Source organism: Equus asinus, chromosome 27 (genome assembly GCF_041296235.1).
Source record: "Equus asinus isolate D_3611 breed Donkey chromosome 27, EquAss-T2T_v2, whole genome shotgun sequence".
Taxonomy (NCBI): domain Eukaryota; kingdom Metazoa; phylum Chordata; class Mammalia; order Perissodactyla; family Equidae; genus Equus; species Equus asinus.
In genome coordinates this window covers 35,560,092-35,585,176 of record NC_091816.1, presented here as the reverse complement: position 1 = coordinate 35,585,176, position 25,085 = coordinate 35,560,092, and the positions used below count along the sequence as shown (strand labels likewise).

The 25,085-nt window shown below is 36.8% G+C and overlaps 1 protein-coding gene across 2 annotated transcripts in view; it reads right to left on the bottom strand.

The window, feature by feature from the left end:
* CSMD1 (CUB and Sushi multiple domains 1) overlaps positions 1–25,085 on the bottom strand; it is a 1,835,848-nt gene that overhangs the window by 930,901 nt on the left and 879,862 nt on the right. For both annotated transcript variants that reach the window (XM_044760557.2, XM_070499942.1), the window contains one exon: positions 5,610–5,817. In XM_044760557.2, the coding sequence (XP_044616492.1) occupies positions 5,610–5,817 (208 nt within the window). The remainder of the gene's footprint in view (positions 1–5,609; positions 5,818–25,085) is intronic.

Sequence of the window (25,085 nt, the reverse complement as noted above, 5' to 3'; positions counted from 1 at the left end):
GTGTGGAGAGGTTCAAGAAAAGCAGAAATTCATATATATATATACCCAAACATAATACACGGAAATCTCTCTATATATATACACACACATACACACATACGATATTTTTTCTTATTACCTTATGCTAGCTTCCATAAAAATGTTGAGGTGCATTCATTATAATAGATTTGTGTAATATTTATACTAAATTTAAATTAAAAACGGAAAACAGGAGAAAAAGAAACCCAGTTATTTCACTCCATTGTTATGGGGCATTGCTATGTGGTCTGCATATTCCTGAATGTTGCCATTGTCTTTCTAAACCAGTGCAACCACACTGAATTGTTAACAGGACGGAGGTGAAGGTCACGCAAGCAAAGGGAGATTGAAAACAGTCACAGGTTGGAAGAGGCTAAAGAGACTTAGTTCAATGCCATGTAATTCCCTGGAGTGACTCCTGAGCAGAAAAGGGACATCAGCAGGACAGCTGGAAAAATTTAAATCATGTCTGTGAATTAGTCAGTCACCTTTATCAGTGTTAATTTCTTGGTTTTCATAATTATACTCTGATTGTATAAGATGCTGACCTTAGGGGAAGCTGGATTCAGGATATACAGCAACTCTCTGAGCTCATTTTGCAAATTCTATGGAAAATGATTTCAAAATGAATAGTTAAAAGATAATATGAGGAGGCAGGAGAAGGTGTTCCTGTCTTTGACCTTGGGCAGGTGAACAGAAGGATTGATTTCAAGGAGCCCTTATTCCAAGTATGCCTCTATAATCCTTCCTCATTAGGAATTACCAAGTCAACTCTCAATTAAGTGACAAGTTGGATAAACATTGTAGGTGTTAATTGACCCTTCAAGGGTTCTTTGAAACTCACTCAGCTTCTCCAGTTTCTTTGAAGTTTTGTTTTGGCTTCAGCAAGTCACTGATTAGGTTGACTCAAAGAGTGAAATTGTGCCTGGTTAATGAGAAGAAAATGAAGTGCAGTCACAAAACTTATTTTGTCCCCTCCAGTGTCATCTTGTACAATCCAGATGGACAAGGGTAGTGTTACGCTGGTTAGTGAATCACTGAACTTAAGCTTTGAAAAAATCGTAAAGCAACAGATTTTCTCTTGATATAAGAAGCCAGGTCTAATCCAAATCAGCCAAGAAGCATTGCATTTATTATCACCAAAGTTTCCCAGAGAGGGAGATTATACAAACAGTTTGTTCCACTTGTATGACTTCTTTAAGTGTTCTGCCATCTGTATGTCACCATAAGGACCGCGTTAATTTAATGTCAGTTAAGTCAGGCAATGTGAGATTTCCACGTGGGAGAGGACGCATGTACCTGAACAAATGTATGAGGGATGCAAATATGAGCTACCGAGATGAAAGGCATATTTTTGGGGTGGCAGAACTGAAGGATGCTTGCAAGAGAGGGGAGAAGGCCAATATTGAGAGCAGGTTGGGCCACGCTGTGGAAGGCCTTGAATGGAATGCTCAGGCACTGAGCTTTATTCTGATGGCCCTGGCTCAGTCACGAAAGGTTTTTAAGGAACTGATGCATATAAATGTGTTTTGGGATACACACAAATGCATTTGTTCTTCTCTGTTTCCTTTCCTTCTCCATCCTACACCTACTCTCTGTCACAGAAAGGGATGGATAAATTATTCTCATTGTATGATGCAAATTTGAAAGATAGCAAATGCTCCCTTAATTGTTTACTGTCAAGACTATATATCCCTAATCCCTTTAACCACCATGTCTTAATTTAGAAAGCATAGCAGGTTAACTCTGAAATAAAATCAATTCTCTTTCTCCTTAATATTTCCAGAGTTATGAGTCATATGCTACACCATCAAATCAGAGAGAAAGAATGCTTGGCTAGCTTCACTGCTCACCATGTTTTTAATTGCAAGAAAAATCAAAATCACTAGAGCACATTGCAAAGAGAACTAGAAATGGCAGCTCTCTGTTAAAGTAGGGTATGGATAGGAAGCCAACCTGTATAAAATTAGAATCTGACCAGGAAAAACAAATCAGCCTCTTCTGATGTCCATATAGTCGATTAGGTTTAAATGGCAACCCCCCCGCCATGTTTAATATACGGATAATTTTGGCACATGACATCATTCACCACATTTAGACTGCCTCCAGTGTAGCCATGGCAACCCTTACATAAAACATGGCTGAGTTGGTAATTTCACTCCAAATTAAATGAAAATAAGGCTAATCCTATTATTGTTCTTAACAATTTTCCAAGTACCTTCTTCTTAGAGTGCCCTTGCTTATATATTCTGTCTTTTAAAAATAGATTATTGGAAAATTATGTGTTTGTGCAGTCTCTCTACTCGCAGCCATTAACATTGTCCAACTCTCTGTGCTGCATAACCTTGTTCTTGAGAGGAGGGCATATCCACCCACACTGCTACTTAGTATTTTTCTTGCAACTCAGGGATGGGTGAATCTTTTAAATATACCAATTTGGACCACTAAACATTTCAGAGACTGTCACTCTAAAATTACCATGAAATAATAGTCTTTTTAAGATAAGCCATATTTTGCATTTGTATAAATCTAGAAAGGGTACTTCAAGTGATTCTGTTTTGTATTGTAAATGTGCCCCAGTATGTTTCGATAGCTATGTAGGAAATTCATCTTTTCCTTTTCAGCCTCCACAGAAGAGTATTTGAAAGATGGGAGTCCATTTAAAAGTGGTCCTACCACCATGTCAAGATATTTCTTTTCGTAATTATGATAAACACTACATGTCATCCGAAAAACCCTCTGTCTTCCCTGACTCTCTACGGATGCAACGTGAACGCAAAACTGCTCTTCAGTGGTCCCATCTCCCCTGTGGTCATCACCACAGTGCTCCAACCTGCAGCCAAGCAACAGAGAAAGGTGAGTTCCAGACAGGGCATTAAGCTCAGACCCGGATTGTCCTGCTGCAGGGCTGGGAATATAGTGAAAAGAAAACGTAGTTTGGAGTCTGAGCATTTCAGTCGAGTTCCAGCTCTGCCACGTGCTTTCTCAGCTCAGCCATCTCTTATCCTCAGTGCTTCCCAGCCTCCTCATCAATGAATGGTAGATAATACTAATAACTGCCCCACAGGGCTTCTGTGCCAAGCCAGTAGGACCATACAAATAATCATACGAATATAATTATGAACACAACTCTGTCTAATGATGGCTATCCAGAGAAAGCATGTTGAGCCCACAGGGCAGCCCACTTCATCAGACCAGAGGACATACTGGCACAAAGTTCCGACCAAGAACTTTTCCAACAACTACCCAGTTTTTGCCAATTTGTTCCCAGATCATCGATCTTGGTGCCTTGGTGAATATCTAGATAAATTTCAGAGAGCTGGAAAGAGTCTTCCAGCCTGAATCCAGACACCAGGAAGACAGGGGAAATTCTCTGGCTGCCATGCTGATATTTTCTCCAAGACAATGATTGTGAATTGTTGCTCTCAGGCCCCATAGGTTGCAGTGGCCTCGCTCGACATTTCAGAACACAATTTTAGCACACTCATGACTCCTCCACACACACTTTTCTGAGTCTGATGTTAAAGTAGTCTGGGGCATGTGTCAGGGGAAAGTACAAATAAAGATGAAGCAGAGAGGAGGAGAGGATACAAGAGAAACGAAGATGAAGAAGAAAAGAAGAAATGGGGAAAACTAAGTTAAGCAACATCTTCTAACTCTTGCTTTCATCTTTAATGAAAATAAGTGAAATGAAGGAGCTTTTGCTTACTCAGTAGTAAATCACGGTTAGTGTGTACGATCCACAAGTCGTTTAGCAGGTTGTGTCTCATTTTGATTGGCATCTCTGTTTTGCGTCCCCTCTTTTTGTTTTGGAATTTGATATAGACATCTGCATCTTAAAGTTCTTTCCTACATAAAGTAAGTTCGTTTGGCAAAAGCTGTCCTGATTGTGGATTCTAAAATCATTGTCAAATATGCCTCACTTTTCTTTCTCTCTGAACCTGACATCTTACCAGCAAGGTGACCAGTCAATGCCCATTATCTCTAGAATCACTCATAAATAAGGCCTTTACTATCATTCATACAATTTCTGAGAATCAGTCACCACATATTTTGTATTGCAATGATTTTCTGAAAACCAAAATCACGTAATTTTAATGCTAGGAGAGTGTTGCATCACTGAATCTCCTAGAGTGATTGACAGAGAATAGGTACTCAATAGACGTTTAATGAATTAATTTAAAAGTTCATTTACTACATCCCATTTTTAAATTTGTTTATATAAACAGGTAGACAATTTGTCCGAGGTCACAAGGATTGTTGGTGACAGAACTCGGAGCAGAGTCTAGGACATCCAGCTTTCAGTTCAGTATTTGTCACCACTAACTCTGATGCTACAAAAAGTGAAATCAATAACAATATCAACACGTTCTCTGAGTGTTTAAAGTTAAAATTGCATAACATAAAATAAGCAATGGGTAAGTTTGCTCTATCTCAAATTGTTGTCCAAGATAAATAAAATTTAAAAGGAAGATCATAGAGACAGTAGTTATTTTTCTCTTAGTTGAAGTAACATTTAACACAAGCATAATAAAACTAATGATAGGAAATAATTTATCCATTAATATCAATCCTCTTTTTGAGTTTTGGAAAATAAGATAAAATTCAATTTCAATAGTTGGTTTAACACAGGTAGTCTAATTTATGACACGTTCAGCCTTGATATTTTTATCCTTCAGTCTTTGTACTAAAATGTGAATTTAATGCTATAGAAATATTCACAATCCTTCATTTCATATTCTCCTCTACCAACGCGCCAACGGCCAGCATTTCCTCTGTGTTCCACCTTAATCTGAATATACATATATTATAGTTTGCTTATAGTTCAGGTTCTGAAGTAGATAACTGGTGCAGTATTTAAAATTCTAAGAAGTGAAATATTAAAAAAAAATTCAATCCATAACAAATGATTTAATTCAAGGTATACTTCAAGTCTTTAAAAATCTATGCTTTGGATTCTCCCTTTTCAATCACACTTATGGACACAGCTAAAGCTGCTCTTGCAATCAACACCATAAACCTAAATCAACTATAAGTAATTAGATCTGATTTTCTTCTGGCTCCACTAGCACACACACCAGAGAACTGAAAGTCAGTGGATGGACTGACTTTCTACATAGGTTGGATTAATATTTATAATTTTCCTGTGCCCCTCAAAGGTTGTCATATGATTTGGTGAAGCATCTTCAGGGATGAAAAAAGAATATGCAATCATGTATTTGCAGTAGCATACATAAATGATGATTGGTAACATAACATTAAAATGTCCCTAGTCTAACAATATCTGTTTACATTAAATCAACTCCAGACCAGATCAAAACTAACTTAGCTCACTTGGCTGCCATCTTCTGTGTTGCTTTATGAGAGTCTAAAATGAGGGCATGGTAAGTTCCAGTGACCAGGGCACAGATAACTTCTCCACCTCCAGATTCCAGCACAAAGACATCTTAGAGACTTTGAAAACTTTTCGGTAGCCAAAATAGCAATGGAAAGAAAGAGCACTCATGTTTGCCAATAAATGTCCAATGAAAGCAATTTTATAAAGGCTATTGTGGGAAATCAGGTAAACACATTTCTTAGCCAGCACTTACCATATGGATGGTGCCTCTGTCCCACTGATCTCTAAGAAATCATATCCTTCTTCCAGTTGAAAGTCAGTGAAGACTAACGCAATGGTGTCCCCAGGCTCAGCGAGAATGGTCCACGTACAGTCAGCACTGTTTTCATATTCTGAGGGGAAATGAGGGCTGGAGATGGTGCTGCTGGTTCCCCGTAAGGTCCCTCCACAGGCTCCCTCCGCTGGAAGGGACAGAAAGTACAGAAAAATGTTTTTTCAGGATGGTCTCATACACAAGTACATCTACAAAGTGTCACTCTTAATCGACGACAAATATTTCCTAACCTAAAATTGAGACACTCAACCTGACAAAGGATTTCTTCTGATTTGTTAATTTAGTCCTTTGGAAAGGCTTAAAAAGTATAACAATTACATCACATCATTAACTGAATTGCTACTATAGAAAAGAGTGAAACTGTGGCTTTTCTAAAGTATGGAATGTGTAGTTGCCATACACCTGAGATTCATAGACAGCTTAACGATATTTTCAAAGATATTCTCTGAATTTTGGAAGATGGAGATAAGTCAGTAACATTTTGAGACTTAGAAGAATGTGACCATCTTTTCTTAATAGACTGACGCCCAGCTTTGAAAATGCAGAGCCCTTTAAAGAAGTAGTCACTCTAATCTCTCCTGTCTATAGAATTTGGAATGTGTTTTTGGTGCTGACTTTCAGATAAGTTCTTGACTAACATCAAAACAGAGACACATTGATTCATAAAAAGGTTCCCGGTAGGAAGTATTGCCTGAAAATTTAAAATGCAATGTCTTGGAAAGTGGCAAGTGAAAGGTCAGTAAAGATAAAACACATTTAAGATATAAATTAGCATTGTAATAAATATTGGTTTGCAGAGAAATAGACTTTGTCAAGTGTTCCACAGTAAAAAATAGTTGTCATTGAATTTATGTCATCATCTATCACAAAATCTTATATACACAGTAAACTATGTATGCAGGGTAGATAAGTATTTATAAAATGTTTTAAGACATGTCTGTAGATACCATTTCTTTTTTCCTTCCTTTCTTCTTCCCTCCCTCCCTCCTTATCTTTCTCCTTTCAGATAATTCCTATTCAAAGAGTATATTTAACAATTTTGGATGTTGACATTGTAATCTGAGTGGTATATAGTCAGCCTGTTACCAAGATGGGGAAATTGCCTTTGGCAGCTTGTGCGACTAGACAAAATAATTTGGGACAGATATTTACATTGGCTATTGATCAAATAACTGTGTTTATAAACATGCCACACACATATATATAATATACCTCTATAACAATATAGTTCTTCATATATGAACATATACGTATGACATCAACACACATAATGTAATTCTAATATGTAGATTTTGTTTCTGTAATTTTATTATATTGTACAAAAGTTAAGTCATCTCAATATAAGAGCAGATGCAAAACAAATGAGCTCGGTGCTTTTTTTTATAGGAAAAAATAAAATGTCACAGATGAGTGGACTTAAGAAAAGTTATCAAATGCAATGCTGTGGTTGGATGATTAAATGAAACATATTAATTTAAGTCTGACAGCCGAGGTTGCATAAATGCTCTGTAATTCAACTTATTGGCAAACAGCCCCCCCTCCAGAGTACGGGAGGGTAAAAAACTGATATTATATCATTCTGGATTTTTGAAATGGTTATCTACGCACGGAAGTTTCGTGCAAGATTTAAGAGTCTTTGAAGCACGTAATATTTATGGGGGTAATATAGTAGGAAAACAGAATTAAGAATAAATAGAATAAGAAGCATATTGGGTTCTTCTGTAAAAATACCTCAGCAACCTTGACCAAACACGGGTGATGTTAAACCTCTCTGACAAGAGCATGAACAGGCACCAAACATCAACAAGCGATGTCCGCTGCAGCTTTCGAGCGGGGCCCTGGAGTCCCTGTCCTTCAGCCTTTATATCTCCAGTTGCTCAACTGCTGAAAGGTCTGATGACCTGCACAGGGTGTCTAGGGAGCTGGGGAGAAAGGGTTCTCCCAGGGACTCCCGGAAGTGGACATCTATTAACTGGCATAGGGATATTTTAATATTTTAACAGCTGATAGAGCTGTGTTGGTGCCCACCAGCTGATTGCAGCATAATAAATGACCCTAACTCTCAGTGTTACATCTTCCTTCTCTTTAAAATGAGACTGGTTGACCTGAATAACCCCAAAGTCACTTCTACATTTCATTTGTGAATGCAATGAGTCTAAGAGATAAGCCACTAGGTTTCCAGATTTTCATAGGACTTCAGTTGATGACCTGAGCAGATCATGGAGGACCAACTTCACTGGGCCAGACAGTGAGGACTGTGAGCTCACTAACTCTAGAGAAAACTGGAGTGGCCATTACAGGCATGGGCAAGCGGCACAATTTTATGGAAACTTTGTTAGGGTTAGGAGTAGGTGACATAAGAGAGACAGAAAGGAATAGAAAAAGAAAATAAAAGAAGTTGACAGAGAGGAATAACCTATTTTTTCCAAACCTGCAATCCCCCTTGTTTTTTCTCTGGTAGATATTTTAATGCCCACAGAACACTTTAAGATAAGTTACAGTTAGAATTATGCAGGGTGTATTATAATTTGTTATTGAGTTCATAATAGTTTACAACATTGTGAGATTTCAGTTGTACATTATTACTTGTCCATCGTCATATAAGTGCTCTCCTTCATGCCCTGTGCTCAACCCCCTGTAATTCTTAATGCAGCATTTCACACAAACTGCTACAGGATACTATTAGGATAATCTGATTGATACCTGCTTTGAGTATTAAGCCTACAAAACAAAAAAATACTTCATGCCACTCATTGCATAAAAAACTTAGGGGCCCACCCAATGGTGTAGCAGTTGAGTTTGTGTGCTATGTTTCAGCGGCCCAGGGTTCACTGGTTAGGATCCTAGGTGTGGACCTATGCACAGCTCGTCAAGCCATGCTGTGGCAGGCGTCCCACACATAAAGTAGAGGAAGATGGGCATGGATGTTAGCTCAGGGCCAGGCTTCCTCAGTGAAAAGAGGAGGATTGGCGGCAGATGTTGGCTCAGGGCTAATCTTCCTCCAAAAAATAAATACGTAATAATTTTAAAAAAGAAAAAACAAATCACAGAAACTGTCTTTAGTACAGAGTGAGGTAAAATGTGTGTGTGTGCTTGAAAGCAATTACAACGGTGCTTCAAATATTTTCCTATAGTACATTTAACTCTATTTTCTTCTCTATTTATATAAGAGAATGTGATTAACATATTACACATCTATACACATAATAGCATTTGAGAAAGGGAGACGTAACTACCATTTTATATTGACAAATGGTTTTAAAAATAAATTTAATTTTTAGAAATATGAAAATCTCCAAGTAGATCAATTAAAAAGTTAAAGCAACAGAGTAAACATTTCTGAGCACACGTTTGGCCTTGGAAAACATTATTTAATTTTAATTAGTTAATTAATTAAATGTGGAAATCATATTAGTTATGAACGTATCTCCCAGTTCGGCTGCTAAAAATAGCAAACTGCACTCCTGTAACATATCACAAAACAATAAAAGTTTTGCTGAGTAGAAATGTGAGCCTCCGTCTTCCTACTTTAGGGTGTTATAAAGACCAAATGCACAGAAAGATCCAATATATGATAAAATTAACATCATAAATTATGGGAGAATAGTATTAATGAAGTGTTTTGGAATAGAAACAGAAATTTGAAACAAACTAATTTAGAAATAGCCTGATACAAAATGCATATTACATCAATTAAAATGTTTGAAAGAATAAAATAATGGGTAGATTAGCAGGATAAAATAGACTATACTATCTCAAATAATGAATTATCTCAACTAAACAGAAAGGATGAATGTTATTGATGCAAAAGAAACATTACAATAAATCAATCTGCCTATAAAAAATATTTTTCAAAATAAATATATAAAATTCAAATTCAAATTAAAAACAACACAATGAAAAAAATTTGCAATGACATAGCAATGAGAGATTATCTATACTTACTTGATATATATTTTTAAGAACAATACACAAAGATATTCATGGAAAAAAGCTTATAAATGAAAATTTAAACAAGAATGAATTTCAGAATGAATAAAGAAAGAAACACAGGCAAGAGTTTAACCTGTCTTGTTATCATAGATGTTGAAATTAAAACTAAAATTAAAATTAAATGCATAAAATATAATGGAAAATAGCCAAAGGGCAAAGTGACCCAACTCTACGCTCCTGGTATCAGTGTATACTGATATGAAACTTTGGGCAATTTGACAATATATATGAAGGATACTAAAAGTGCTCATATCCTTTGGCATGTTACCCAATTTGGGGTCTAATATTTATTGAGTACATTTTAAGTTCTTGTATTTTGCACTAATTCCTTTATGTGGATCATTTTATTGAACCATTTCAAAAATGTTTGAGAAAATTATCATTACTGTCCCCATTTCACAGTTGTCAAAAATGGGGTTCTAGTTGCTTACCAAAAATAATGCCCCCAGGAAATGTTAAGTCATGAAATATCAACACAATCAATTAATTAGCATTAAAATCTATCAGTATAAACACTCTATTGCAAAATGTTTAAAAAGTATGACTTCTTGGGCCCGCCCCGTGGCTGAGTGGTTAAGTTCACGCGCTCCGCTGCAGGCGGCCTGGTGTTTCCTCTGTTCGAATCCTGGGTGGGGACATGGCACCACTCATCCAGCCATGCTGGGGCAGCATCCCACATGCCACAGTGGGAAGGACCCACAACTGGGAATCTACAACTATGTACTGGGGGGCTTTGGGGAGAAAAAGGAAAAAAAAAATCTTAAAAAAAAAAAGTATGACCTGCTTTGTGAAAAAGCAAAAGAGTTTAAACTATATTAAGATATATATGAACATATAATATTTAGACTTTAAGAATAAATATTGAAAGAAGTGTAGAATATTTAAAATAATTGAGGCATTATAGTAATAAAATATGAGCAATTTAAAGAAATTCTTTAATGTTTATCATAGTTTAACAACTAAAAAAATCCTGAGATGAACGAATGAAAGTTGTGATGCTTAATCATTGTATATATATAGAACTTTGCAGAATGAATGTGTTCCTGAGAAACCATTTATCTGTCAAATATCAATAAAGCACATATTTAAAATATACCAGGAATGCTGTTATTGTTGTTTAAAAATAAATTCTTCCATATATCTTTCTAGAAGGAGAAGTCTATTTTGTAGTAGGAAAAATGATTGCACCATCTATCTGTTACATATCTGGATTTTTGTGTCATATTTTATAAAGTCGAAGAGAGAAAAATGCAGTAGTTTTTATAGCAACACGTGATTACAATGTAGCCACTGCTACTATAAGCAAAATATATTTGAGATTGTCCTTCTTTCCATAGGGTAGCATTTTACAATCTATTCTAGGTTTCAATAAAATCTATGTAATTATGTTGTTCACAATATTAAGTTGATTAGCCTTCCAAGTTTCAAACCTGTAGGCATTCATGGTAATTGTAGAAAACGAAATGCAGGGCACGTCTGGATCCTTAAACAGACGTGTGGTCTGATGGTACTTGCTCTCTCCTACCAGTTACATACACACAAAGTACTTTCTAAGGTGTTGGCCCAGTGTGATGGTAGAGGACAATGAAGACAATATTTTTGGCTCTAAATCATGTAATGAGACACTTGCCTTTCTCAATGAATAGACTCATTGATTGATGATTTTCTTACTTGGCTTTTTTTGTTGTTACTAACATGAGAACCCTCTAAATGGAATTAATGGGCTTCCAAAGTCATAAATCCATGCCTAATTTAGAGGACAGGGGTAGCTCATGCTGATATCATATATGCTGCCTTACTCCTGGTTCAAACAGTAGTAAAACTACCATGCTTCCTTTATTTGAATTATTTCACCTAAATATTTGAAAGCAAGTTATTACATCCAAGCAAATATTAACATTATAATAAACAGCGTTAAATTGTCAGTTACCAGTTCCATAATTTTTAAGTTAGAAACTGGACCATCAGCACAGGTACTATCTCTTAATTCAGTGAGCCCCATGAACAATAGCTGGTCGCCAAAATACTGGGAATAGGATTTTGACTAGGGAGTTAACAAAAATGTAAAAAGGAAAGGCATTGCTCCTGGCCTATTAAGTCTGTTTAGAACTGATGCTTCTCTTTGTCTTAAGCCCATGGATAAAACAAAAGAGGATAAAACAATAGCTAAAGTATTTGTCTTTATAATCTACATGTTCACATGGGGATGGCACAATATTTGATCTCCATAAAATGAAGTGTAGAATAGTATTGGCAACAATTCATGGCTACTTATCACGGATTATATCACTATTCATATTTCTTTCGCTATCTGGAGAATCCAGGAATGTTACTATTTTAGAATTTAATGAAGCATTAATGTTCACTCCCATATGACGAACCTTTGGTACAGTGAAATGACTTCTTTTAAGTCTGTATACTCCATCATTCTGTAAGATCCAGGGGCTTTGTCTTCCTTACCACCTATCAACACCAAGGATAGCTCCTAGTACATATTATACATCTATTCATATTTGAAAAGATGAATGAATGTCACTTATTATACCCAAAGAGACACTTGAGGCCCAGCAAATAGTATGCAATTGGCAGTGATTAAATGAATGTATACTATAGGCATGGGTATGCTAATTGGGGATACATATCCATGGGTGCAGACAGAGTTGCTGCCTCACTCATATCTCTTAATCTCACTCCTGATGTCACGTCGGTTGTAGTATATGCAAATGCCTCTGTTTCCCCCTGAAACCTTTATCTAGCATCAGAAGTATGTTCTGCCAGCAATAGGGTATGCCAGAAGTGCTTGGGAGTTAATGCACTCAGGAGCCACCCATAACTAAGGAGGGATGGGATATGGTTAACAGATATCCCAGCTTCTCTCCTCTTGGTGGGAAAATTTTGGAGTATCAGATAAGCCCCAGGGAGATTTAGTACCAATTTCCCACAGGACTAACACTACTCATATGCACTTTTTTGGCATTCTTCACTTTCCTGCCTTACTTTCTCACTATCTCATACTTCCTGAATTACCTCCCCGATAAATGGATTGCACTGTGAAGTCTGGATCACAGAGTCTAATCTTGGGGTACCTAAACTAGGAAAGTATAGGTGTGATCGTTAACTTTATGTGTCAACTTGACTGGGAAACAGAGTGCCCAGATATGTGGTCAGTCACTATTTTGAGTGTGTAGGTAAGAGTGTTTTTAGGTAAGATTAACATGTGAATCTATAGATGGAGTAAAGCAGGTTGCCCTACCCAGTGAAGGTGGGTCTCATCCAATCCGTTGAAGGCCTGAATAGAACAAAAACGCTGAGTAAAGGAGAATTTGCTGTCTCTGCACGCCTTTGAGCTGGAACATCAGTCTTCTCCTGCCTTCATTCTTGGATTTGGACAAGAGCTCACACCATAGGCTGTCCCGGGTCTCCAGCCTGCGCTACAAATCTTGAGACTTAGCCTCTATAATTGCATTAGCCCATTCCTTCTAATAAATCTCTTTATATTTCTCAAAATCTCAAAATCACATACTGCATTTTATTTATTTCGTATCTCACAATATATTATTCAAAAAGTGCTCAGTAAAAATATATTGAAGAAAACTGAACTTTACTAAAGCAACTGCTAGTGTCTTGATGGAGCCTAAGGGAGAAGCTACAGCTTTTCTACGGCCTCAGCGTTTGGCCAAGAAAGTGAATTACCTCACTTTATCTTCACAGCATGATACATAGCTGCTATTGTAGCCCAATATGTGTTGGTTGATTTTGTTTTTGTTGTTGTTTTTAATAGTAAGACTAGTATAGCAGTAGAGACAGTTCAGAGATAAAAATTTCTCAATCTAAAAGCTCCAAGAAAATATACATACACAGTATCATATATCCCTATGCTGCTTTTTAAATGCATCACCAGTTCCAAGGGAAAAATGTGAAAATCTGAGAGAGTCATAATTACAAACTATTCACTCATACCTCACTTTCAGTCATCTACTCGGGAAATGTACATGAATAAAGACTCTGCTTTTTCTTGGAGATCCCTATATCACATTATTATAGGTAGCTCCTATAATAAAGATCAACATGGAGAATGCAATTTCCTTTTTTAAAATTATGACTAACAGATGACACTGAGACCATGCCTTCCCAACCTCAGCACCATTGGCATTTGGGGCCACACAATTCTTCGTTCTGGGAGGCTGTCCTGTGCCACGTAGACAGTTTAGCAGCATCCTAGCCTCTGCCCACTAATTGCAAAAATGTTCCCCAATGGTGACAGCCAAAAACATCTCCACACATTGACTAATGTTTTTTAGGTGTCAACATTGTTCCTGCTTGAGAACCACTTACTTAGATGAATTTAATAAGTGCTTTTCCCCATCCTTTTCAGTGGCATCATATAGAGCCTTTTAAACAGGAGGAATTAAAACCATATTAAAATGCTATTAGTATTCTTTCTTTGAGTCAAGATTAATAATTGATTATTAGATATTTGACTTATTTAAATTTACTAAAACATAGGGAGAACATACATAGTATTTTCCTTAAACGATCTCTTTACGTAAAGTAATTTAAAAGAAAAAGTGTTACTGTAATAGTATTTTTAAATGGTCTCATTTTTGGTGCACATTATACAGTTTTTTGATAAAGGATAAGGCTAGGTAAATGAACTTAATTAGGAAACAGTCATTCAATTTTCAAAACTAAAATATTTTATCTCTTTAGAAAAACCTATAAGTCAGTATAGATATAAAAGATTTATTTAACACATCTCCAACCCTAGGATTAATGTTTTGATGGAAAATGTGTTTGACAGATGTAACTGAAGTTTTTATATGATAGATTGTATTTTCAAAGTAATATATTTATAATTTTTGAGATGTGTTTTCATGAGACAGGCTTCATCCATTATCTAAAAACTAGTAACAATGCAGAAACATAGTAATTTAAGACTTTAACACTTTATTTCTTCTTATTCATAAATAAAATACTAAAAATATAGGCTTTATGGAAAACTACATACAGGAGTTTAAAAACTAGAAATTACTAGTCAGATTTAGAAAAATTATGGCCACAGACATTTGGAATCATCTCTTAATACTGTTTACACACATATACACATGTACAAACACACCACACACACACACACACACACACACACAAGGGCACACACACACAGTAGTATTTAAACTAACCGATCTTCCTGCTTCCATTCTTTCTCTATAATCTGTCCCACTCAAAGCAGCCAGATTGATCCTTTTAAAATTTAACCTGAATTTTAAAATTTTCTGTTCAAAGCTGTTAAACTTCCCGTATCATCACTCAGAGTAAAATCGAAGCTTACAACCACCTGAGAAGCTATATGATCTGATCCACTCCCTCCCATTCCTCATGCCCTCCCCCAGCCCACACCTTCTCCTCTCTTCCCACCCTAAATTTTCCTTATTCCCTTCTGGCTACATTGCTCCTTGGGACCAGAGCCAGTTACCTTCCTGCCCCAGGGCATTTGCACTCATCGTCCTGCCAGAGATATGTCTCCCCTACTGCCTTCAGGTTTTTCCACAAGGCCCCTTCCTGGGTCCACCTTCTCTGACCACCATATATAAGCTAGCATCTGCTTTGGATCAGTCCCTGTCTTCTCCTCCTGTCTTGTTTTACTTCGTAGCACTTTGCTAGGTGCAAAGCACTGGAGCGTAAGCTTTATGAGCTTGTCTTTGCACTGGTGTTCCATGCTCCTGAAAAGCAGCCTGAAACTCAGTAAACTTTCTTTCTTTTTTCTCACTGAGTGAGTGACTCCAGCATTTCCTGTGGTTGCATCAATTACAATGAGCCTCCATTCAGTTATCCTTAGTATGAGTGATGGGACCGTAGCAAAATACGTCTCTAGGGTATGCATGGCATCAAATTACCCCATTTCTAAGAGCAGAAGTAGGAAATAAGTTAATTCCATTATAGAAATATGTGGCTTTTTCAAATATGAGGTTTAAAAGAAGAATATTCTATAAAAACCGCAGGAAGCCTCTAAGCAGAGCAATATCTCAGACAAAAATTAATTGCCAAGAAGAAAGTTTTATCATTGTTGGAATCCCTGAGGGACTGCGTTGGCAGGTTTGTTTTGCTTTGCTTGTTTTCAGCAAGTAGCCAAGCCACAAGTCCAGGAATTTTCTTTTTAAACTCAGCAGAATAGCAGGGTAATTTCAAGAAGAGAGAATGTCGAGGCCAGCATAGAAAGCAAAACCATCAAAGCAAAACGTTAACAGAAGGAGATTATGAGCAAGCTTCCTGGCAACTGGAAGCATCATTTCAAATTCCATAGTTAACCGTCTGATGTAAACTTAGAAATCTATACAAAAAGTAAAATATACTAAATAAGTAACCATTAAAATAAACTAAATAATTCTGGCCAATGTTTAAATCATATAAGTTATATTAATATAATCCTTTTAATCCAAGGATGTCCATAAGCAATCAAAATGTATCAAAAATTTCACATTAATATTAATTTTGCTATATCCAGAGAAGTTTATTTGGAAGCTGAAAAATTGGGGGATCTAATTACGTAAATGTTATTTAGAATTCCATCCTCTCCCTCACTCTCTTTTTACTTTTACACATAATGCAGAAAGAAAATGAAGTTTGGTTCTAAATTGGACTGTAAAAATGAGCACACAACAAATATTTTTTAAAGAAATGACTAATATCACTATTGAGTCAGTTCCTTCAGTATTTTAAAAACTGTGCTTTCTCCCAGGACTTCCAAGTGAAGGAGTTAGAGGTTGCAAGCAGTAAAATAGAGTCAAGTGGGTGGGCTCTGACTCCCCAGCAAATTTCTATTGGAGCAATTATTTCTTTAAATCAGTTTCCTATATTGAATTTTCACAAGATCTTGCATTTAAAAAAAAGATTCTACAGCTAAAAGAAATTCGAACGCCATCAGTTTAATCCTAGAAGACGATAAGATTCTTTAATAAAAATGTGTTTGAATCTACTGATTTCTGTAAGCAAAGGAAATAATTCTAAATGTAAGCAGAAATTGGAGTGCACTATTTCCCCTAAGGAATTTCAAAACTTTTAAAAAGTTTTATTCTAGATTCCAAAATTATTATATGCCTTGCCTGGGTATAAATGTTTCTAGGAATGTATCTTAAGGGCATAATTCAAAATACAGAATAAAACACCATTTAGAGTCATACTTTGCCATATTTATCATAAGGAAAAATTGAAAGCGACTCAATGCTTAACAACAGATAAATCATTAAATAAAGTATGATGTATCCCAATCATACGACCATCCAATGTGTTTATCAAGCATTCATAACAGCCCTTCAGTAAATTCCTGAGTCAGAATGTTAAATTTATAAATGCAGGGTATACAATTGGATGTATAGTCACTTCTAAATTTTAAAAATTGAACGGAAAAATATTCAGCAAAGAAATAATACAAACACACACACTTATAATGTTCAATTTCTTAATATTTAGGAGATATTTTCTTAATATAAGATATTTTCCTAATATTTAGGAGATTAGGACTGCAAGTCCACCTACTCACATCTCATTGCTACTTCTAGCCTACTTTTGTTCTTCCCTCCCTAAAGCATCCTCGCTTCAAGTCTCCTGTCCTCAGAATCTAACACCTTATTCCTTGTAGTCATCTATGAGATCCCTGGGGCATCCCCATTATTCCTTGAAGATTCTTACTTCTGGCTCTCTGTCAGTTTCTCCAGCTCTACATGGATCTTCATTCTTGAAGATTTCAATATTGGCCTAGATAATCCTTTGGATATTGGTCTCTCAGTCTATTCACTCCCTCTCTTCCAACGACCCAATTCCTAACTCAGCCATTCATTCCCATTATTACCCTTTATCTTCTCAGTACCAATAAGTGATCATTTTCCATAGCTGCAATTTGAGGTGTCCCATTCTCAGCCCTCGACTTTCTATATTTCCAGGTCACTTTCTCAAATACCTTAACTCCAATAGTTCTTTGACCCCATAGGACCTGCAGTTCACCAATCTTGCCGCTTTTTCATTTTCTTTCCCTTGGCCCACTCATGTCCTCACTTCTCACCTTGCCATCCTCAGATTTCATGGCCATCATTTAAATCACTCTCCGGCATTTGCGATAACTCCCTTGTCAATACCTTAGATTCAATCTGGACCAAATCCACATTTATTCCTATGCAGGTAAATATGACTGGAGAAAACAAAAACAAAAATATGCCAATGTCTCAAATTTTGAATTGATGGCCACATCCCAATCGGCCTTTAATGGTGGCATTCCTACTTCATTTCCCTCATCTGTTCAGTCCTTTTTTGGGGGGATGACCATTTTGTACCTTCTTCCTCCTCAACCTACTGCATCCTTACTCCTACATGGTAATTTTCTTCCCCATTTCAGTAAGAAAACAGAAGCAATCAGAAGACAAATTTTATAATCTATCAACACCATATTTGATCACCTCTCTGTACTTCTGCTCATAAAATGTCCTTCCCGTATGAACTGTAAATGTTCCCATCTAGGTTCACACCTATGTTTGTGTTCCTGCTTTCATCCCTGATCGAGTTTCTAAGCCAAAGCTTTACCACTCACTGTTTCCTCAAAATGATCATTTTCTTTTTTTATTAGAGAATTTCCCTCAGCATAAACATGTTACAATTTTCCTCATTCAAATTAAAAAAAAAAAAAATCTACCCCTGATTCCACATCTACCTCCAGACTCCACATCCACCTCTAGCTTTGTCTTTAAGAATCCCTTTCCCAGTAACACACCACAAAAAATGTCTATAATTGCAATCTTTAGTTTTTTCCCGTCGTCACTTGAACCCACTCGAGTCAGGATTTTGTCCTTACTGCTCCACTGCAACTGCTCTTCTCAATTCAGCAACACCAGTAAAACCAACATCAGTTCTCAGTTCTCATACTATATTTGATGGTTATCCACTTCCTCTTCCTTAAAAAATCTTTTTCACTAGACTTTTAAAACTTTTTTTAAATTTTGAAATAATTCCAAATTCACAAGAAGTTGCAAAAATAATATAGAGTGATCCTGTGTCCCCTTCTCCCATTTACCACCAAAGATTACATCTTACATATGTATAGGACTGTACCAAAATGTAAAAATGACACTGGTACAATGTGTACATGTTATTTTATTCACTAGCATTTTCATATACTACTCTCATGGCTTTCTGTAATCTTATTGGCCATTTCTTTGCAGTCTTCTCATTAGTTTCATTTCATCTCCCAATCTTTAGTGCAGTGCCTGATTCAGTCTTTGAATCTCATTTCTTCCTACTACGCTTACTCCCTTGATCTCATCCAGCTTCAGTTGTGTGGATTTAAATACCATCTGTATACTGACAGTTCTCAGATTTGCAGTTCAATTCCAGATCTCTCTCCTGAATTTCAGTTTTATGTATCCAACTGCCTACATGATATGTTCATATGAATGTCTAAATAGTATTCCAAACTTACTAACCCCAAAACTCATACTCTTGGTCTTTCTCTTTCCAAATCTGAAATTCTCAGTCTTCTCCATGTCACTAAGTGGCAACTCCATTGTTCCAGCGGCTTAGACAAAAAGTCATGGTGTCATCCATGATTCTTCTATTTCTCTCAGATCCCGCAAACACTGTGTCATAAAATCCTATTGGCCTTTTATTTAAAGTGCATTCTCTATCCAACTGCATCTCACAACCTCCACTGCTGCTATGATCTCTCAAAATAACATCATCTCTCACCTCGAATATTGCAATGATTTCCTAACAAGTTTTCCCATTTTGCTCTTCCCACCATCTATCATTTTCTCAATAGAGCAGCCAGAGTAATCCTCTTAAATTCTAAATGAGATGATGCCGCTTCTCTTTTCAAAACCCTCCGATATCTCCCCATATTGCTCAGAATAGAAGTAAAGTCCATATCATGGTCTACAGGGATCGCCAGGATCTTTCAATGACCATCTTCTCTGACCTCCTCTCCTACAGCCCAAACCATTATCCAATCTGCTCCTGCCATACTTCCCTCTACACCCTTCATTCACTCACACTCACTGTGTGCTCTAGTCTCAGGAACAAAGCCCTGGCCATATCCTTGATCTGGGTCACTCTCTTGATATTCTCATAGGCTTACTCTCTCACCTCCCTTAGGGGTCCAAATAACGCTGGCTTTGCCAAAGACAGCAGTTTCCCAGGACATAGAAATTTAGGTGCTAAAACCAGGACAGTCCTGGGCACACCAAGCAGCTTCTCACCACAGCTCTTAATCACATGCCACTTTATTAGTGAGAGCATCTCCGAACATTTATTATAATTGGGTAAGGGGCATATTTTATTTATTTGTTTTTACTCATTTGTTTGTTTGTTGTCTTATGTCCACCCCTCAAAATAATATTTCCATGGGAGTTGGGATTTTTCTTCTTTTGTTCACTTTGTAGCCCTAGAATCTAGAACTAATGTAAGCAATCTACAGTTTATGGGCCACATACTGCCCTGTGCCTGTTTTTGTAAATAGAGCTCTACTGGAACTCAGCGGTGCCTTTTTGGTATGTAGCATCTATGGGGACTTTTGCTCTACAATGACTGTCTACAGTAGCTTGAACAGAGACTCTGTCGCTTAAAAAACATCAAATGTTTACTATCTGGCCTGTGTCAGAAAGGGTTTATTGACCTGATGATAAGTGTATCTCACACCTGTAGATCCTCAATAAATGTTTCTTGAAAAAATAACTGAACCAACACAAATAGTCAGCAGACATGTTCTTTTGGAGATCAAAAGACAATTAAAGCAACTTTGGGGCATAATTTTAATGCTACTAAATTCTCAGCAAATTAAAAGGAAATACTAACATCAAAACTGAGAATAATCATGGTGAATGTCCTTGCGGCATGGAAATTTGATCAGCAAATTTGCAAAGCATAAATAACTTTCCTAGAATTCTATCCTTAGGAGATAATTAAACAGAAGCAACAAAGCAATGCTATATATACAAAGACACTAATTATAGCATTATGTGGAGAAGTAAACATTGGAAACACTCATTATGTTCAATTACAAGGAGAGAGAGAACTATTAATTTGTATAATAGGAGGATATTGAGAATAAATGTCAGTTAAAATGGAAATGTTTATGATGTAATGCTAATAATATAAAGGAAAATATAAATGTAGTATATTTTATGACTTGAGCCTCTGAGAAGCTCTTTAGAGGTTGAGTTGGCTCCTCTGGTCCCTATTCCTGCTCCATCCCAGCTCTTCAATGATAACGATCACAGTAATAATAGCAATTATTGGTATTGAGCACTTTGAGCATCTCATTTAATCTTAACCAGCCCTGTGAGATTAAAAGTAGCATTAGTCCAATTTAACAGGTTCAGAACTGTAGGCTTTGCAAGACAATAGCTTATCCAAGATGTCACAGCTAGAAAATGATAAAGCAGAATCTTGAGTGACAAAGTCTTTGCTATTAAACACTCCCACTACTGCCCATCACAGTGAATGACACGTATTTATTTTGGCCCTAGACATATCCATCTTTACAGCTCTGTAGCATAACATGGTACCTGCATGGAAAAAAATCATGGAAAAATATTGTAAATTAATCCACAAAATTGAAAACAACTGGCATACTGGCACTTATGATTATGATTTACACTTGTTATAAGATGGTAATTAGTGAGATAATATAAATAATGTGCTAAGTGAAAAGCCTGTAGCATGGTCAAGATGCAAAACACATAGACCAGATTTACTATAATCTAACGTTGATACATATTTTCACAGTTTTTTTTTAATTTGGGTAATATTTACAGTAGAGTTGTTTATTGCACAGTATGCAAGAAAATTACTTAAAACTAAATTGTCTACAGACATTCAAAACTAATTTGAAGCCAGGTTTCTTATATGAAGATTGTCCCATTCTATCTTACCTTGCAATGCATCGTCCTGACATGACAGATCATTTAAGATTCATTTTACAGTGTAACTGCCATAACATAAATGATAAAAACACATCTGTGTTTTAAATACCACAGAACTTATAGGCACTCGTAAAAAGCAAGACTTCTCTCCCTTCTCTTCCCCTCCAGCGACATCTTTCCCTAGTCTTTCTCTTCCTCTTCATCACTGGCAGCAGAATGTCTGCAATTAAAAAACCTTGAGTGATATTTTGGAAAAAATTGGCAAGTGACATATTGTCATTTCCAGTCACACTATGTAAGACTTATTAATTAATGAAATTTGTAGCTTTAGACAGTTCTAAATAAAACATGGGCATACATTATTTAGCATGTTTCATTAAAAGTATGACTGAGACTGCTACCGTTTTTTTTTATTTTGTGGCATCCTTGCTTGCTATCATTCATTCTTCCAAGAAAATATAACCCTCCTAAAGTGGATAAAATCAGTCAACTCTTAAAAAGAAACAAAACAGCTGCCACATTCTATATTCTTTAAAACCATCACATAATAGTGACTGTGTTTTGACACATTTAGGTGAATATTTATCTTAAAGGCATGTGTTTAGACAGAAGAAAGAAGGTTAGAGCTTTATTGAGTAAGCAGCCTTAGTTTCCAATAATGATTCATTTGCTTTTATTTTGGAATGGTTTACAGATCATGCTTCTCAACAAAGCAAAAGCAGACAACCTCCCTTCTACCGCCCCACGAAGGAGACAGTGGGAGGGAAATGCGGACAGCATGCAGTGAGAACTGGCTTAAGTGTCTGCTGTCTTTCTAGCCTTGCGTATGATTCCTCACATCTCAGAGAATTACAGTCCTCATCTACAAACTCTAAGTGTTAATATTAACCTGAACATTTTTTTGGACGGGATAATATACAATCATGTGTGTAAAGTTCGTAATTCAACATCTGCCACAGAGATTTAGTCTAAATAGAATGCTTACGGCATCTCTCCTTCCTCGTTGCCATCCTTCCTAATTCATAGTTACCTAAAAAGATTCCATTGGCTGAAAATAGAAAATAAAGAGGAAATAATGATCGGCCGATCACCTCTCAGATATTTTGTAGATTGTCTCAACTGCCTCCTGAGATGATTTAGCCCGGGGTCAGAACCTTCCCCTGCAGGTGCACTGAGCCCCGTCACCGGCAACATCCTTCCTTCTAGCCACCTTTCAGCCCCAGGGTGAGAATTCCTGAGAGGAAAAATGAGGTGGAGGGTTTACCAAGGGTCTAGAGATACGAGGAGAGAAAGTGAAAGGGTGTGGATTAATTTAATCCATAGAAAGCCTTTATCCAGAGGAGAAAGACAATTTGACTGGGAAAATAGACCACACTTTGCTTTGTCTTCTCCAAGGTTGATGTACTCTGTAAAGAAATTGCTCCAGCAAATAATATTTAGCCTTTAAAGTAAAATATGAGAAAGACTCTACAACCAAACAGCCCTCTTTGGGCTTAAGGCTCTCTTAAGCTAAGTTTATGCATGAAGTTTTTCATTCGAAACCCATGAGGCTGCTGGTAGTCACTTCTATCAAAGACCACAGGAAGCAGTTTTAGTCAGTGTTTGGTTGAAACCACCTGCATCCACAGAAAATTCTGAGACCAGGTATCACTTTTCCCTCCTGGCACCTTACTGCCTTTATTTTTCTCCTCTCTAGGCACATAGTCTCTGAAAGGCCTGCAGGTCTGCCAGCATCTTCACCTGTATGGCACATAGCAGCAGGTGGAGAAGGGGAGGACTCTCAACCCAGCAACTTTCATCTCTCTAGGAGGAAACCAAGGCACATGCTTCTTTCACGAAAGCAGGACACCTCCAGACAAGCCATGCTGTCTGTCCATTTCCAGATCCTTCAGCGCTCAAGCACAAATTTCTCAGGAAGAAAATGTTTGTTTGTTTAATTCAAGTTCAAATATCGCTTTCTCGATTCAAACTTAGTGTCTTTTGAAGATATTTATTTTTCTCATCAATTAGAAGCGAAGGGGCAGGGTATTACAGAGACCTATGGAATGAAATGCCCATGTTCACATTCAACCTCTCCCACATCCACCTCCGAAATGTCACTTCAAGCCTTTGTGCCTGAGTCTCTCTGTCTAAAAAATAGGACCAATGGGTACAGCCCCAGTGGTCTAGTGGCTAAGTTTGGTGTTCTCCACTTCAGCTGCCCAGGTTTGTTTCCCAGGCATGGACCTACAACACTCATCCATCAGTGGCCATGCTGTGGTGGTGGCTTACTTAGAAAAAGAAGATTGGCAGGGGATGTGAGCTCAGGGCCAGTCTTCCTCAGCAAAACAAAACTAAACTAAACTAGGCAAAGACAGGACCAATGATACATAACTTGTAGGCTATGGTGAAAATTAAATACAGGAATATACATAAAGCATACAAGAGTGTCTGACACTTGGAAATTGCTACAGGTTTAACTATTATTATCATATCTTTTTCTTAAAAATCTACAGTTTTAGTGACCAAGTTGAAATTTCTATCATTTGATGACTGACACTACTACATTTGCTTCTAGTAAAATACTTTCAACTAAAGAAAAAGAAATCTAAAAATAATCTATAACTGGACTATTGCTAAATCTATATTTTCTACACTGTCATGCTACTTATATGTGTATGTGTACATGCATACATATTTATATGTAATTTTGTCTCACTATTGCAGTCCAAGTAGTGACATGTAAAACATAATGACCTCTTCCTCTATGAACTAACCCTTCAGTAGCCGCTTAATCTGCCCTTTGCCTGAGTCTCTGTTCATTCAATTTCTCTCCATAAATCAACCTTGTAGTATTTTTTTCCCAAAGAATATCAATAATGCATTAAAACCCTCTGTTTAAGAGCTACTAGAACTGAGACCCTGTACTTTACACAAATTTACTTTCAAATTGTTTGCCATTTTGCTCCATTCACTTAGTTCTGAAACCCGAAGTTGCTGTCAAGACTGGGAGAGAAGAGATTAGAAACAGCAATTATCATAGTTAATATTCATAGAATTTCACCATGTCAGGTTCTTTGTTAAGCATTTTGTTTGGATTGTGTCATCTAATCCCTACAACAGACCTACGATATAGGTACTATTACACAGATAAGAAAATTGAAACCAGAGAGTAAAAAATGTTTGATCAAAGACCCCGAGCACGCAGCTGGGGAGCAAGACTTGACACCAGGATTTTCTCACAGGTAACACGGCAGAGCCTGTAAACATGATGCTACATCCCCTGCCCTTCGTTCACCTTCTTTATATGCTCAAGACTTTGCAAGATGCTTAGTATATATTATTTCATTTAATCCTCATACTAACACCAAGAATAACATCTTTTCAAATATTTGCTTTTTCTATTGATAACACTGTGTAGAAATTGGGTATGTGGCCTCTGGAGCCAGGCTGTTGGGTCCAGTTCTTACGTCTGCTGCTTTCTGGCAGTGTAAACATTTTTCCATAGTATAGGTAACAG